This window comes from Varanus komodoensis, unplaced genomic scaffold (assembly GCF_004798865.1).
Source record: "Varanus komodoensis strain SLA01 unplaced genomic scaffold, ASM479886v1 scaffold26, whole genome shotgun sequence".
NCBI lineage: Eukaryota > Metazoa > Chordata > Lepidosauria > Squamata > Varanidae > Varanus > Varanus komodoensis.
The window spans coordinates 8253214-8268575 of NW_025335684.1; the positions used below are offsets into that span (position 1 = coordinate 8253214).

The 15362-nt window shown below is 47.9% G+C and overlaps 1 protein-coding gene across 4 annotated transcripts in view; it reads right to left on the minus strand.

Annotated features, from left to right (window-relative positions):
- Positions 1-15362, minus strand: part of POLR3E (RNA polymerase III subunit E) — a 32254-nt gene that overhangs the window by 14292 nt on the left and 2600 nt on the right. For 3 of the 4 annotated variants that reach the window (XM_044433516.1, XM_044433517.1, XM_044433514.1), the window contains exons 2-15: positions 14237-14318; positions 11843-11893; positions 11674-11751; positions 11359-11474; positions 9177-9259; positions 8655-8762; positions 8208-8257; positions 7322-7441; positions 5794-5879; positions 4549-4593; positions 3967-4058; positions 3314-3434; positions 2497-2578; positions 466-525 (exon numbers count right to left, since the gene is read on the minus strand). In XM_044433516.1, the coding sequence (XP_044289451.1) occupies positions 466-525; positions 2497-2578; positions 3314-3434; positions 3967-4058; positions 4549-4593; positions 5794-5879; positions 7322-7441; positions 8208-8257; positions 8655-8762; positions 9177-9259; positions 11359-11474; positions 11674-11751; positions 11843-11893; positions 14237-14272 (1128 nt within the window). In that variant the 5' untranslated portion in view covers positions 14273-14318. Of the gene's footprint in view, positions 1-465; positions 526-2496; positions 2579-3313; positions 3435-3966; positions 4059-4548; positions 4594-5793; positions 5880-7321; positions 7442-8207; positions 8258-8654; positions 8763-9176; positions 9260-11358; positions 11475-11672; positions 11752-11842; positions 11894-14236; positions 14319-15362 lie in introns of those variants that run through there. The other variant, XM_044433515.1, reaches the window with a different exon arrangement.

A 15362-nucleotide genomic window follows, 5' to 3' on the forward strand; every position in this document is an offset into this window, starting at 1 on the left:
GATCCAAATCGGGTGCTCCAGGATTCCCCCGACAGCCCCACCTCTTCTGCAGAGCCCCACCTGCTTCCCCCAACCAAAAATTATGAGGTGGCTTCCAAGCTTTGGTGCCCTTTCTGCCCATTCTGAACGGCTGAAAAACCTCTCCAAAGCTTAGTTACCAACGTAAGAGGCTTAAGCGAAAATATGCAGGTATGTTTGGCCCTACTCCTTAGCGGAATGCAGGTAAACACCCCTCCAAAAACAGAATTTGGCCCTTGGGCTGAAGGACGTTCTGCACCCTGGCCTAGCAAGCCCAGCACTGTCCACCTGGTGGCCAAGCAGCTGCTGGGCGAAGCCACACGGAGGTCGTGGGCAAAACCGCTTCTTCTCCCTCTTGGGTCCTGTGGACCTGCCTGAAGTCCTCAATGGAACTGGGATGCCCCCCAGCCTTAGCACAGAAACAGATACTGATAAAAAGGCATTTACTTTTGTAACCGTAGCGACTTCTTTCCGTACCACCCAACGGTCCTGCGTAAACTTCCACATCTGAGGGGAAAGAGAGGAGGAGACCATCACAAGGGGAAACGCCAAAGAAGGACAAAGAGGTGCTTCTCAAATGCGAAGAAAGCAGCAGACTTCAAAACACAATCAATACGGAGCACATTCCACTCTCCTTCAATGGGATTTACTCCAACTCAGTAGCAGAGCACATGAGCGACATGCAGAGGATGCAGGAGGATCCCGGCCAATCAGAGGAGACAACACTGGGCTGGACGAGCTGCTTCCGAGCTTCTCAGCAGACACACTGAGGACTGCGCTATCGTGGCTGGGTACCTTCCAGGCAGTCCCTGCTCTTAACCTCTGATCCACCGGCAAAACATGTTGAATATTCCTTCATTACTTCTTGACTGTAGTTATACTGCCTTATTTCGTATTGCTTTTATCTCGTACACTGCCTGGAGAGGGTCCTACACTTCAAAACAGCCTTAATAAGCTTAATTTTAAACAGAGATCAGAAATTAACCAGAAATTAAGAGCAAATGACAGGTCTGTATTCATCAGAGAGCGTCTTGCCTTTGCAAACCTCTTGCCTGAGATAAGGGGTTGGCTACTAGCGGCCAACAGAATGCATGGCTGGACTGGTCCGACTGGTCCCCTGGTCCAGCTCAGCATGGCGTTCCTGCATTCTTAGGCACGCATCCCCCTTCCTATTCATTGCCTCTTAACCTGGATCCTGTTCATTGAGCACTCCTAGCAAATGCTATTTTGATTTCTTCCCCACCTTTTGACCCATAAAGTGCTGTGAGGACCCAGTCCTGTGCCCGTTCAGGCTGCTGCCTGCTAAGGGGTGGAACGTCTTTTCTCGGTCGGAACATGCACAGGATTGTGCCTTAAGGAGGTTTCCAGAAACCAGAAACATACCAGTAAACATAGTTCCACCCCCAACACTTCCTCTATATTAAATAGCAAACTTGTTCTCCCAGCTTGGCTCTTCATGCATTCAATTGTACTTATTAAAAGTTATTTCAGGCCTCCCTTAAGGGTATAAAGCAAAAACAATACCACCCACATGCAAGATGGGGTGATCAGAGGCTCAGGGGAACACTGAGGTTTACAAAACTGCAAAAAAACCCGTGTGTGTGTGTGTGTGTGTGTGTGTAGAAACCGATGGGGGCAAAAGTCTTCAAGCACGGTCCAGTGAGGATCAAAAATATTTAGCAAGCATTGAATGCTGAGGGAGAGCATTGAGAAGGAGGGGAAGAGGCGGAGGAGGGATGGGATGGCATTTCCTGGGAGAGGCCATGGCTGGCTGGAAGAACTTCATGCTGCAATATTTTGTTGCTGTGTCAACTGGTGCACATTTATTACAAAGAGCCCCAAAACAAACTAATTCTCATTAAGTGGCTGTGGGTGTCTCTATCCCCCTGGGGTAATTAGTAGCAACTTTATTTATTTATTAGATTTATATCCTGCTCCGTTAGCCAAATTGGCTTTCTTTACATGCCCTTTCTCCAAGCCATCAATTTGACTGTTTCCCAACTTTGTGCACTTTTCCTCCTCACCCTAAAAGGTTGAAACGCCTCTCCTATGGCTTAATTGCTACCAGGGAAAGCATGAAACTAAAAGATGGTGGCATTATCGGTCCTGCCCCTTTTGACTTCGACCTCCCCCATTCCTGGAATGTGCACTGCCCTCCCTCCGCTGAGAAAGCTGCTCGAAAATGGAATTTGGCTCCTGGAAGCTCCGCACCCCTGGACAAAGGCTTCAAAGTCCCAAGTCAGTACTTTCAACTATGCTCAGAATAGGTGGGGAGAAGGGGCTAGCCCTCTTTGCTTCCACAGCCCCTCCCCAGAGACAGAGAAAGGGCAGGACAGGTGCCGATTGCACCTTTTGGCTGGCTATCAAAACCGGTGGTTCCCTGAATGCAAAGCACATGCGAGCGAGCTGGTTTTCTGACATGTCTGCAAGGTGGAGAGAGCAGAATAGAAAATTGACGTTTTGGTTTTTGGTACTCACGACAAAATCTCTTCCCCTACAAAGCACTTCTGCCGGGACTCCACTGTGTGGGCTGGAGGTATCCTTTGGGTAGAGGACATCACTGTGGGTGAAGGAAACTTCTGATGAGTCTCAGGGCATCAAGTTGCCAATGGCTCTTAATGCAGCCACCCCAGCATTTTTCTATGGCACCTGGTCACAAGCTTCTCAGACAATTCCAAGGCAAAAACATAACGACACCTGTGCATATTGAGCTTGAAAGAACATCACAAGAGGGGATGCAACGTCCTAGCAGAAAAGCCTATCCAGAAGGCCCTGACATTCCAGGAAAAGTTTTTCCTAACTTTAAAAAAGAAAGGAAATGGGAACACCAGCGAGAGCCCACTGCTGCACCCCAATTTTCCTCCTTACGACTGGTGTGAAGCCTGAAAACTGGCTTTCCCAGCAGTGAACTCTTTCTTCACCATCATTCCTTGTATTTCAAATCTTTGGAACTAACCGGGGGAGAATGTGGTTGCTTAGGTAGCCAGGATGGCTACTACATCCCACAGACAGCAGAGATATGAGCCACTTTGCAAGAATATAAAAACCCTCCCCCGTTGTGACACAGAGACTCTGTGGGTGAGAAAAGCAACTCTACAAAGGGAGAAATGCAGAAGGAACCTGGAATACTCTCCCTAGTTGAGGCTCCCTGGTTCAACCTTGTCGTGGTTTCAAAGCCCATGTGCCCCTTCCCAGTTTGCAACCATGCGGTTCCTCTTGAGGTGTGCTATCCACAAACAATACCACCCACGTGTAAGAATATGACATCAAGAACAAAAGACGCTGGTTGAGTTACCTTTTCACCACCCAGTTTCCCTGCACCAACAGCGCCACCTGCTGGATGCACCGCAAGGCTGCCGTCGGATCGGTCCCAGAACCCAAGAGGCTCATCAGGTTTGCAAAGGCGATGACCTTCACTGAAGGGAAGAGAAAAGCAGAAACTCAGGGCCATTCTAAGAGATTTCTGCTGCACTCTAAAGCCAGCCTCATCCGCAGTCAGGAACCCTCCAGCGGTGTTGGACTCCAATTCCCACCATTCCCAATCTGTTGGCAGGATGACTTTTGTAGCCTGACAGAGCTGGAAGAAGGCTCCAGGTGGATTGGGAGGAGGGGAATATGCATGAAAAAATAACCGGATTTCAAAATAGGGTGGGAAGAACGATTCCTCGCATGGCGTTTCCTAGTGCAATACTGCAGTCTGGCCTCTCATGGATTAATCAGAGCGGGTGGACAGTGCATGCAAGATTTAATTAATTTAGGGTGCAATGCACAGGACCGCACCACACATAGCCGCCCCGAGGCTTCAGCAAATGGGGTGGCATAGAAGTCCTCTAAATAAATAAATAAATAAAATAATAAAATAAAATGACCAACCCCACCTGCCCTGTTTCTGCCACAAGATGCAGTTCATAAAAGCACCACTGCTTGAATCAATGCCAAATAAGGTACCATTTTTCATCAAGATCTTGATCTGGTCGGTAAGGGGAAGGGTCCTCAGCTGAGCCATGGACAGCACGTTGCTCGGGGCCACAGGCTTGTCCCTGCATGAGAGGAAACCAACACGGACAGGGAATCAGGGCTGGCGCCGAGGTCAGGAAAGGCGGGGCACTGCCAAGGACACTGAGGAAGCCCACCCGGAGTCGCTCCTCTCCGTTCCCACTGCGACCTGCTCCGCCACCTGCCTCTCGCCCTGGCCGAAGGTGCCAGCGGCAAGAGGAGGAAGAGGAAGGGAAGCCACGCCCGTCGCTCTCTGCCTGGCGTGCAAGCACACGGAGGAGGCAGCAGAGCAGCCGCTGCCAAAGGGGGCGCAAAGGTAATACTCTAATGGTGGGCAGGTGAGTGCCAACACCTGGCTGTTGTCCAGGTGTTCCCAAGAGCACCCGAGGAATTATGGGGCTAGGATGGGCATGGGACTCTTGTGGCCTTCCAGACTTCTCTGGCTGACTAGTCCCACAAGCCCTGGCCAGAGCATCGGGAGGGCTGCCAGTTGGCTACCCCAGGCAAAGCTGGACTGGGCCCCAGCTGACTTACTTTTCTTCTTCCATGCTCGGAGGTACCAGCATCATCAAGTATTCACTGCAGAGAAAGAAAGAACACACGCTCACAGCGCTCGCCTCGGGGAGCTTTGCACACGTAGCAACCGGCTTCGTTCTGCCTTCCTCCAGAACAGAGACACAAAATCTGCTAGACCAAACCCAAGCATGGGGGCGCAGGCGCTCGCAAGGCAGAGAAGTAAAATCAGCCGTGCGTGCATGGCATTGACCCAGCCTCCCCAACCTGGGACCCCCCCAGCCTTGTTGGACTGCAGCCTCCTAATTCCCTGCTACCACAGCCATGATCCCCAGTAGCTGGTGTGCTTGAGCAAACCACCTTGGAAACTGCAGACAGCACATAATCACCAGGACTAGCGCCACTGATAGTCTTCTCCTCCATGAAAGTGTCCAACCCCCTTTTAAAGCCATCCACAGTGGCACCCAACATTACATTTATTTATTTGATTTATACCCCACCTTTTTCTTTTTTTAAAGAACACAAAGCAGCTTCAATCATTCTCCTTTGCCTGCTCTCAATCTCATCCCAACAACCCTGTGAGTTAGGCTGGGCTGAGTCTGTGACTGGCCCAAAGTCACTCAGGGGGCTTCATGGCTGAGTGGGGACTCGAACGCAGACTGCCTGAGTCCCAGCCCCACACCTAACCACGACTCCACGCTGGCTCCCCACATCTTGCAGAAATGAACGCCTCAGCTTAACTGTGTGTCATGTGAGGAAGTTCTTCCTTTGCTCTCTCTCCAAAGAGATCTCCCACCAATCAGCTTCAGAGAATGACCCCACTGGGTTCAAAAACTGGGAGAGATAGAAAAAAGTCCACCTTCTCCACATCCTGTCTAACCATGCACACCTCTGTCCTGATTCTCCTTTTTGCCACGCTAAATACTTAGAAGTCATCATCTTTCCTCATGGGGGAGCTGCTGTAGATCCTTGCCCAACCGAGTTGCCCTTTTCTGCCCATTTTCCAATTTTACAATATCCTTTTTCAGGCACACTGACCAGCCCTCGACAGATCTACCCGATTTCTGCAACAGTCCTACGCAGGTGTGCTCCTGAACATCTGACTTCAGTGACACCGGACGGCCCGGGAGAACAGATGTGCAGGCACAGTGACCCCCCAGCTTTACAAGACAAAGACTCTGCCCGACGGAAGAACCCTCCAGGCGTGACTTCAGGACCACTCCGGCAAAACCAATCAAGGAATTAAAAGCAGTATTTTTTTTTTACCTTGGAGATTTAATTAATTCAGTGTTCCCAGCCATGCCATGACCTTGACTAAACAAATACTGGCGTTCATGTTCGGAACGGCTGTCCTAGGGAAGAAAAGCCAAGATGGGGTATGGATTCCAAGAAAGCGTGACAAACTTAGTGAGTTTCTACACTGTGGTCAAGAGCTGTTCAGATCCGGCCATCCCCAACTCCCCTGAGGTAGCACCCGGCAGTGATTCACAGCCTCCCCAAAAATGACACAGCCTTGCTGTGTGTGTGCGGTGTGCGTTTGTGTTGGGCTTGGATGAGAGACAAACTCTTTCCTCCTTTGAGCAGCAACTCGGAGGACAAAAGACACTGAAGGCCCAGCTGTTTGCATCTTCCTTTCTCTAAACATCTGGAAGAAGGAAATCCTGTCAGAGTTCACCCACTTCTGGCTCTCCACACGTTTTGGTGTGTAATCCAAATCAGCCCATCATTCACATTTCCCACAATATCCTCAAGAAACACTATACTGAGGCATTCAGGGTCTACAAAAGAGTAGCTTCCAAAGGCAGCAGCATTTCGTGTGTGTGTGTGTGTGTGTGTACTTTTTAAATTTTTTGTGCAGGTGCCTTCTTAAAACCAGAGATGGCCTCGTGTGAAAGATCGTTCAGAGAAGACCGAAACCGACGCTGCGATCAACCCTCCGCACAGCTCAGATCCTTGGTTCTCATCCAGCCCTGATTTCTGAGTCTCCCCTTCCAGGAAGAGGCACAGTGCTCAGTCAGCATCCCACCGAGCAGGCTCAGTCCTGAGCAGGATGTGTGGGACAGGCACACGGTCCCCGCACCCTGCCTTGTAGATGCTTCTGCCTTTTTATTTATGTGGCTCCATCTGCTCTGCCTCTGGTCCTGCCCAATGCAGGAATGAAGGCCCCAAGAGCCTGGTCCTCCAGCTGAAGAATACAGGATAAACCAGGATGTTGGATATTGGGTGAACCAGGAACTTCCAAGGACTTTTCCACCAGCACTCAGGCGATCCATCAACAGGAGTCAGGTGCGAAAGACACGCACGCGGCATCCAAGCATCCCAAGCCTGGCCATTTGCCCAGAGCAAGAGAAACTGAATTCACAGTCCGGGCCACGTGGCTGTTTTGTTCTCATGGAGCCACAAAATGCTGTTGCATCAGGGGGAAAGCAATTTTGGGGGGGCCCTCAGGAGGATGGGGTGGTGATCACAAGTGTGTGAGGGGGGCAGTGGAAGGGCCAGGGTCTCCTTTGCGGGGAATACACAGTTTACCTCCGTTTTCCACATGAAATCCCACTCCTAAGCTCGCGTCATTTCACCGGAGCGTATATCTTTATTTGGGTTGGGGGAAAGGTCCACTTAGCTCCCCATCCCACTGCTAACAGACAGGAAGCCTGGAATCTTTGTGGATCTACTCCAAACCACCCAGAAATCTACCAGCGGATCCTGACCTAGCTGCTATCCCCTCTTGTAATAAAACGTGTTCAGCATCCAGCAACTTTAACCAGCCACGTCTGCAGTGGAAGCATACGCTTACCCTTAAACCGTAGTAATGCAGGTGGACCCAGGGCTCCTCGGATTGCCTTTTCTGCAAGAACTCGTAGGACTGCACCCGACGCTGACGGGCCTGTTCTGACTCCGGACGGGAGAACCTCACCTGCGAGCAACAAGATCAAAGCTGCCCAAGGAAAACAAAGCAAAGGCAAGCCACTCTTTCCCACTCTCTATCTAAAGCGGCTTCCCCCAACCCATCAAATGTTTTAGATCCCAGCTGACCACTGGCCAGGCAAGCAAGGGCTGATGGGAGTTGTAGGCCCACACATCTGGACAGGATTGGTTATAGTCCCAAACATAGGGAGGCGTTGTAGCTTAGGGACAAAGGATGTGTTCTGCAGGTGGATGGAGCCATGCTCAGTCCCTGCTTCTGCAGGTAAGGCTAGGAACAAATTCTGCCTGCAACTCTGGAGAACAGCTGCCAGTCGGTGTCGGTCATACAGGGCTAGATGGCCAGGAGGCTCTCTCCGTGCAAGAAGGCTTCCTGTGCGTCTGTGTCCTACGTTCTGTGATTCTCCCCTTCAAGCCTTGCAAGTTGAGGGGGTGTGACTGGCAGTAAGGGAAAAGCAAGAGCCGACTCCTTAAGCAAGGAATCTTAAGGGGTCGTGTCTCACACTCCACCAGCCACCGCTAGCATAGAACAGGGGCACAGCACATGCTTTCCAGGGCAGAAAGCTGCAGGGTCAATCCCAGGTGACTCCAGTTAAAAGAATGCCAGGGCGGAAAAGACCCCTGCCTGAGCTTTTGGGCAACTGTTGCAGACCAGTGTTGGTAATATTAAGTGAAGTAGAGAAATAGTATGACGGATCAAGAGGGAGTTTAGCTGCATAACTCCCCGTGCAGGTGTCGAAGGGAACTTTTGCACGTACCGTGATCTGCTTGACATCTTCTTCAGCTTCATCCTGAGAAGAATCACCAGCTGCCATGAGAAAAGCAGGAGAATAGGAGCTAAAAGTACCTCTCAGCAGGGCAGACAGAGAATTCAGGACAATTCCACTTACATTTTCTGGAGCAGCCAAGTAAGCATGTGAAGGGCCTCGGTGGATCAGAGCAACTGCCTATCTAGGCCAGCAACCTATTTCCCCACTGCCACTAACTCAGCTGCCCCTGCTAGAAGCCCACAAGCAGAACTGGTTGCTCCCCAGTATACTGCTTCCAATCCAGAAGGCAGCATATTGCCGTAATAGCGACCAGTCCCCGAAATGCTCTCTTCCACGAATACTAATAGATTTTCTCTCCACAGAGATGCTGAATCCCCTTTAAAACTCATCTAGGCAAGCAGCTATTCACATATTTGCGGAGAGTGTGCCACTCACGATCATTAGCAGCTTCTCGCTCCCGGTATTTGGCATCAGCTTTATCCAAGTAGCTGAAACTTGGCCTCATTTGTAGAATTCCATGGAGTGGTGTAAGGTGAATTTCACCTGAAGGGAAGAGATGGATGGATTGCCTTGTTACATTTATATCCTGCCTTTTCTTCCCTGCCAGAAACCCCGGGGGGGCGGGGGGGACCATACGCCTCCTCTCCATTTTATCCTTGTGAGGTAGTTCAGGTTGAAACTCAGAGAGCCAGTGAGCTTCAGCGCCAAGCTGGACTCCCCGGTCCTGGTCCAAACCGCAGCCCCCGCCCACAAAAGCTGCAGGGCAAATACACCCCCTGAACGCTGTACCAGAAGCAAGGGCACGGCCAGGGGGATGCTGGGGAGATATTTCAGCCTCTCAACCCGGGTCCAGAATTTGGAAGTCCACACAATGTGTTTCAAAAAGAAACCTGGATATTTTAAACACAAATGACCGCTCTTTCATGGAACAGTAGAGCACCCGGGAACTGAACTTACCTTTTCTGTAGATAGCAGCAGCGTAACGTGAAACATTGCCTGTCGTCTGTGAAGAGCAAAACGATTGCTTGTCCATCAATTTGCTGTGAATACACACGGGAGCTCCAATTAAAATGAATTTGAGTTTTATGTTTTCTTTTAAACTGCAGTTTTATCCTATCCTATCCTGTCGTATTGGTGTGCTTCGGTTACTGAGAGATACAGAAATGTAAATAAAGATCTTTACCGAATGAATCGCAATCTAACCTTTTCTGCTACGTTTCGACTCATTTGCTTTTATACACAGACAAGCAACATAACAAGAGAAAAAGAAAAAGGCATGGTACATCTGCAGCATGAACACATCTGTTCTGCATTCAGAGCCGCAGTAGTACAATTTTGAAATGCAGAATTTGCAGTTTCAAATACTAGGAAAGAAAAATCTCTAGGTTAAAGCTGTTACTTCCAATAATAATAATAAATAATAATAAAGAGCCAGTGTGGTGTAGTGGTTAAGAGCGTGGGACTGGGACTCAGGCGATCTGGGTTCTAGTCCCTGCTCAGCCATGGAGCCAACTGGGTGACTTTGAGCCAGTCACAGACTCTCGGCCCAACCTGCCTCACAGGGTTGTTGTTGTGGGGATAAGATGGAGGAGGAGATGTAAGCTGCCTTGAGCCCTTTGTAGAAAAAGGCAGGATATAAATCAATCAATCAATCAATCAGTCTTGCAGGAGGCAGTTCAAAGTTTTTGAATGGAAAAAACATACACACAAGGTGGGAAACTACCAAACTGGTGGGCAGGGTGGGGAGAAAAATCTTGGGGGGCCAGACTTGGTCTGATTCAGGCCCAAGATTCAATACTCTGTTCTCTAACACCTGGCAGACAACATCTGGCATTTGGGGAAGATTTTCCGGCATACTTGAAAGATGCTAGGGTTTGAACTTTGGATTTTCTGCAAGCAAAGCAGGTTCTCAGTCGCTGAGCCTAGGAAGCACCGAACACAGATCCGGCCACTGCTCTAGCTAGGCCCAGAACGGGCAACGTGGCTCATCAGAGGGGGACCCTCCCTGCCGTATCTGGAGATGCTGAGAACGGCCCAGCTATTTCTATTTTTCAATTTATATCCTGCCTTTTTCCTCAAAGGGCTCAAGGCAGCTTACATCAATCTCCTCCTCCATCTTATCCCCACAACAACAACCCTGTGAGGCAGGTTGGGCTGAGAGTCTGTGACTGGCCCAAAGTCACCCAGTTGGCTCCATGGCCGAGTGAGGACTAGAACCCAGGTCATCTGGGTCCCAGTCCCGTGCTCTTAACCACTATGCCACGCTGGCTCTCCGCAGATAGAGTGCTTTCCCGACTGTGGATCAGGGAACCCCAAGACCGCTGCATGCCTCTGGACACTGTTTAGGGCTCTACAATCGCTTTGTCCAATAATTATGATGACATCTGAAACCTCCAAAATTTTGAGATTTATATAATGTTATTATTGCATTGACAACTGGATTTTTAATCAAACATATATGTTTTAGTGGTTGAAAAGTTTATATTCTTTTCAGTGTCAGGTTAAAACCTTTTTATTTAATTGCTATTTTAAAAATTAATATTTTATCGTTAAGTCGCGTTTTTGTTTTAATATAATTTTAAGAAATTTGTTATTGTTTTATTGTTTTTAATTGTATGTGCTGGGAGCTGTCCCGAAATGCCGAGGCATGTGGGGATGGCATATAAAAGTTTTAAATAAATAAAGTGTGCAACGTTTTCTATATAGTCTTAGATTACACTGAAAACATACTTTAAAGCGCAATAATACTTAAAAATAAAAAAGAGGCTGGGGAGTGAAATAGTTCCAGTATTTAATTTTATTTATTAGATGTATATCCTGTCTTTTTCTTTTCTAAGAACTCAAAAGCATTCTCCTCCTGCTGCTCTCGGTCTTATCCCCAGAACAACAGCCCTGTGAGGTAGGTTGGGCTGAGAGTCTATGACTGGCCCAAAGTCACCCAGTTGGCTCCATGGCTGAGTGGGGACTAGAACCCGGATCGCCTGAGTCCCAGCCCTGTGCTCATAACCACTACACCACACTGTTGTCAAGTCATTCGCTCTGCTGGCCAATCATATGAGCAGAGACACAGATCCCACCCTTTGCAAGGCGACTGGAGACACGACCCAGGGCCCCGACCCGAAGAAGGGGCCACGCTTACGAGGAATACGTGTTCGTGTCGTCTGTGCACATGCCGTCGACGTTGAGCGCGATCTGCTCCCCTTTGCTTCGACAGTAGTTGGGACTCCAAGTATCAATGGCCATTTCCAATTCAACCTAAAGCCACAGGATATTAATAATTGAGATATTGTAGTATTTATCATATAATAGAATGGTACAGAGATAAATACATTAAGCCATGCGATGCTTGAAAAACAAACAAACCTAAAACAGCAACTCAAAGGGGAAATCCACCATATTATATTAAAAACTGCAGCAAAGGGCAGATTAAAGGCAGATTAAAGTTATACTCAACTTTTTGCTGCTTTGGCTTTATCTTCGCGGAGAGATGGGTCATGTCATCGTACGTCATGGATGCTGGGCGAATGGGATACTATGATTAAAAACAAAGGTTGTTGCTCATATTAATGTTTAAAAAGTTTGCACTTCAGTGATTTTTCTTTTTAAAAAAATCCAAAACATACCTGGAATAGATACAGTTTCTCTGACAGACTTTTGGCCAGGTACACGTCAATCTAGCAAAGGGGATGATAAAAGACATGTTATTTTTAATATTTATTTTAAATATTTCTACCCCAGCCTTTAGAATAAAGCCCTCCAAGGCTCGCTTAGAAAATAACAACTAAAAACAAGACATTGTTACACCTAGTGAAACAAATCTTATTCAATTTACAATTTTCTCATTCTTTCTACAGAAACACAGTTATCTTGATGGAGTTCTTGAGACAGGGCGTTCCAAAGGTGTGGGGCCACCTTTGTGAAAAGGCCCCGTCCGTGGTATCCATCACACTGTTCTTATCCACTGGTAGGTCAGCCAGAAAACAAGTTTTATGTCCTCTGGGACAGATGCCTGATGAAGTTACAGCTTTCCTGGGAATCACAGAAAACACACAGGCAGGACTCTCCCCTTGTAATCTCCCAAGCCAAGAAATTCATTTAAAATCTCAAAAAATAGACCCTCTCTCTTTTCTGGCAGTGAACTGGGCACACTGGCCTGTTTTTCCCCAGAAACTAAACTGTATTTAAGGCACCAACTTTCAAAAAAGAAAGACATTAACTTTCCACAGCACAGGATGTGAAACAGGAAAGGAGATGAGTGTATATAAATTGCAGTTTTGGGGGAAAGCATCTTCACTTATCTGCCCTGAAGGGAACACAGTTCCAAAGCCCTGGTGCTTGCTTTGGAAATGCTCTGCTACTCAGCTCCCAGCTGTTTTTGGCAAACTACAAGCACAGATCCTAACATCACACCCGCCAGTCAATAACCCTTTTAGCCTAACAATGCCAAATAGCAACTTTGGGTGGCTGAGTGCCCATCACAAAAATCCCCCCCCCCACCACCACACACACACACACACACTCTTTGTCCATTGGGCGCCTCAGCATCTTTTTAATCGGGGACTGTCTAACTCATCTAACTGCTGATGGTACAGTCCAGCAAATGCTTCTTTTTAACACTTGTTTCCGCAATGTAGATGCACTTTTGTGTATTACACAGGTACATTTTGTACTGGAATGATCTTTCATATTCACTGATTTACAACCCTTTAATTTACTTATCTGCTTCATGGAAATTAAATTAAATTGTACACCATTCTGAGAGCTTTTTTGCTAAACAAACGGTATACAAAAGCTTAAATAAATAAATACCTGTAAACACAGAAAAGGAATTTTCAGCTCACGGGACCTTTGAGCTTCCGTGTTCAGATAATATAGCACTATATTAACCCCTTGCTATGCCTGCAGAAAGAACCACCAACTTCATGCTGATCCTGAAGAAAAGAAGTCTCATCTTGGGTGCTTTTTGTGCCGTGGAAGAAGAGAGTGATGGCCCAGTGCCTTGTGATGACTATGCTAAAATCTTGGGTTTATTCACTGTTTTCTAAAGCAGCCTTAAGTCCTATTCAGGCATGATTAAAACTACTACTATTCATGTTCCTAATCATGTGACAAGCAGTGCTAGCTTTAATAATTGCCTGGGCAGCTCCATCCGTGCTCACGGGGCTATTGCAACACCTGTACATACTGCAGGAAAGGCAAATGGTGGAACACCTTTGGCCAGAGAAGACTCTTCAGACAGTCCCAACCTCAAATGCCCATGTTCCATGAGAGGAAAGCAAGAGGGGAAAAGCCAAGAAGCTTGTGACATCCACGCCTAACGAAGAAGAATCCAACAGGCTCATTCATTATGCTCTGTCTCCTGAAATCTGTGTTTAGCAGCAAAACTGGAACTGCTCCCCATGGCTTAGCAGAGGATATGTCAATGGCGTCTTTTTCCTTTAAATCACGGATAGGGTAACTCAGGCCTAGAGGCCCAATTTCTCCTCCTGCGGCTCCCCTAGTGGCCCCACATCCTTGGTCCCCCATCCTCAATACTACAGATTGGTGGAGTCCTGGCTTTTGCACCGTTTTGTCTCCGTTCTGAAAGGCTGAGGGGTGTTTCCTAAGCCTTATTTTCTGCAGAAAGAACTTGACGCTCAGAATATTGGCATCTTCAGTATTTTGGAGCTAAGTCCTTCCTCTCTGGCCTCCCCCACCTCTGGAATGCAGAGAGGGGGGAATGCCTCTGAAACTGAGTCTGGCGCCTGCACTGAGAGAGGCCTAACCCTCTTGCTCTAAATTAACTTAGGCACAGCATCCTCGGAGAACACAAAGGGTATGACCTGCTTTCCACAAAGCACCACTTCTACTCTACTTCATCTTGGATTCCCGCCTGAACCAGTAACTCACCAGCCACACAAGCAGCAAAAGCAATGCATCACCTGACATTCAATTAAGTCCAGAAAAAAAGAGTGTCCATTAATTCATGTAAAGGTCAGTTCAAAGGATGTGGAAAGGAACACGGCATATCTGTTTACCTCCTGTATAATTGGGTCATCTTCTTCATTTGCCATAGTAGCATCTGGGAAAAAATGGCCTTGGTGTATTGTTTGGAGCGAGCTGGAACAAGAAAGCCACAGATCAAAGATCAGCTAAGCCACTGGGTGCTGTTTCCACAGTCAACGTGCTTTGGAGAGGTTGACAACGGGCCACTCGCAAGTCCCCTTCAGCCCATCCACTGCTAAGAGGGAGGAAAAGAGGTTGTGCAAAAGGGAATTATCTGACAAACATTCTTATATTGAAACCAGACTGGAGCTGCTTTCAAGCTAGATTCTTGCCAACTGGGAGACGCCTGCTATTGACCTTGTGCGATTTAGGAAAGGCTTAGCAGTTATAGGCAGCCTATAAATATGCGTATAGATGAATAAATAAAACTTAAATTCTACCACTGAGAGGTAGCCCCTCTTGAATTCCCTTCCTATTTTTTCCCCCAAATTTATATCCTGCCTTATTCCTACAAAGGGCCCAAGGCAGCATACATCATTCTCCTCCTCCATCTTATCCCCACAACAACAACCCTGTGAGGTAGGCTGGGCTGAGAGTCTGTGACTGGCCCAAAGTCACCCAGTTGGCTCCATGGCCGAGTGGGGACTAGAACCCAGATCGTCAGAGTCCCAGCCCCACGCTCTTAACCACTACACCACACTGCCTCTCTTATTTCCAGTACTGTACAAGCAGCAGAGGCAGATAATTATTTGCCCCCCCCCAGCCACCTCCCAGATCCAACAGGTAGAGACAAAGAGGAGCAGATAAAGATGCTAGGAAGAGAATCCTTATGCTTCTCTCCCCGCAACCCCGCTTCTCTTTCTCTTCCTTCACCCCACTGTAACTCACAACATGGTATCACCTTTGAGCAGCGTATTGACAAATGTCAACAGTCTATCTGCACCAGTTCAGGAAAGGCTGGTGTGGGGTTGACCTCATCATGTGAAGTGTCTTTATACTTCTGTTGCATGTTTCCAGTGGTGCCGTCTCTTGGCGCAAAGGCTCTCCAGATGGGCAGGTGAAACCTTGATGCTAGCTATATGCACTAGTCCTAGTCAGGAGATGGACTATGTAAGGTTTCCACCTGTGTATCCCATTGAGAGGAATCCCTGAAGGTAA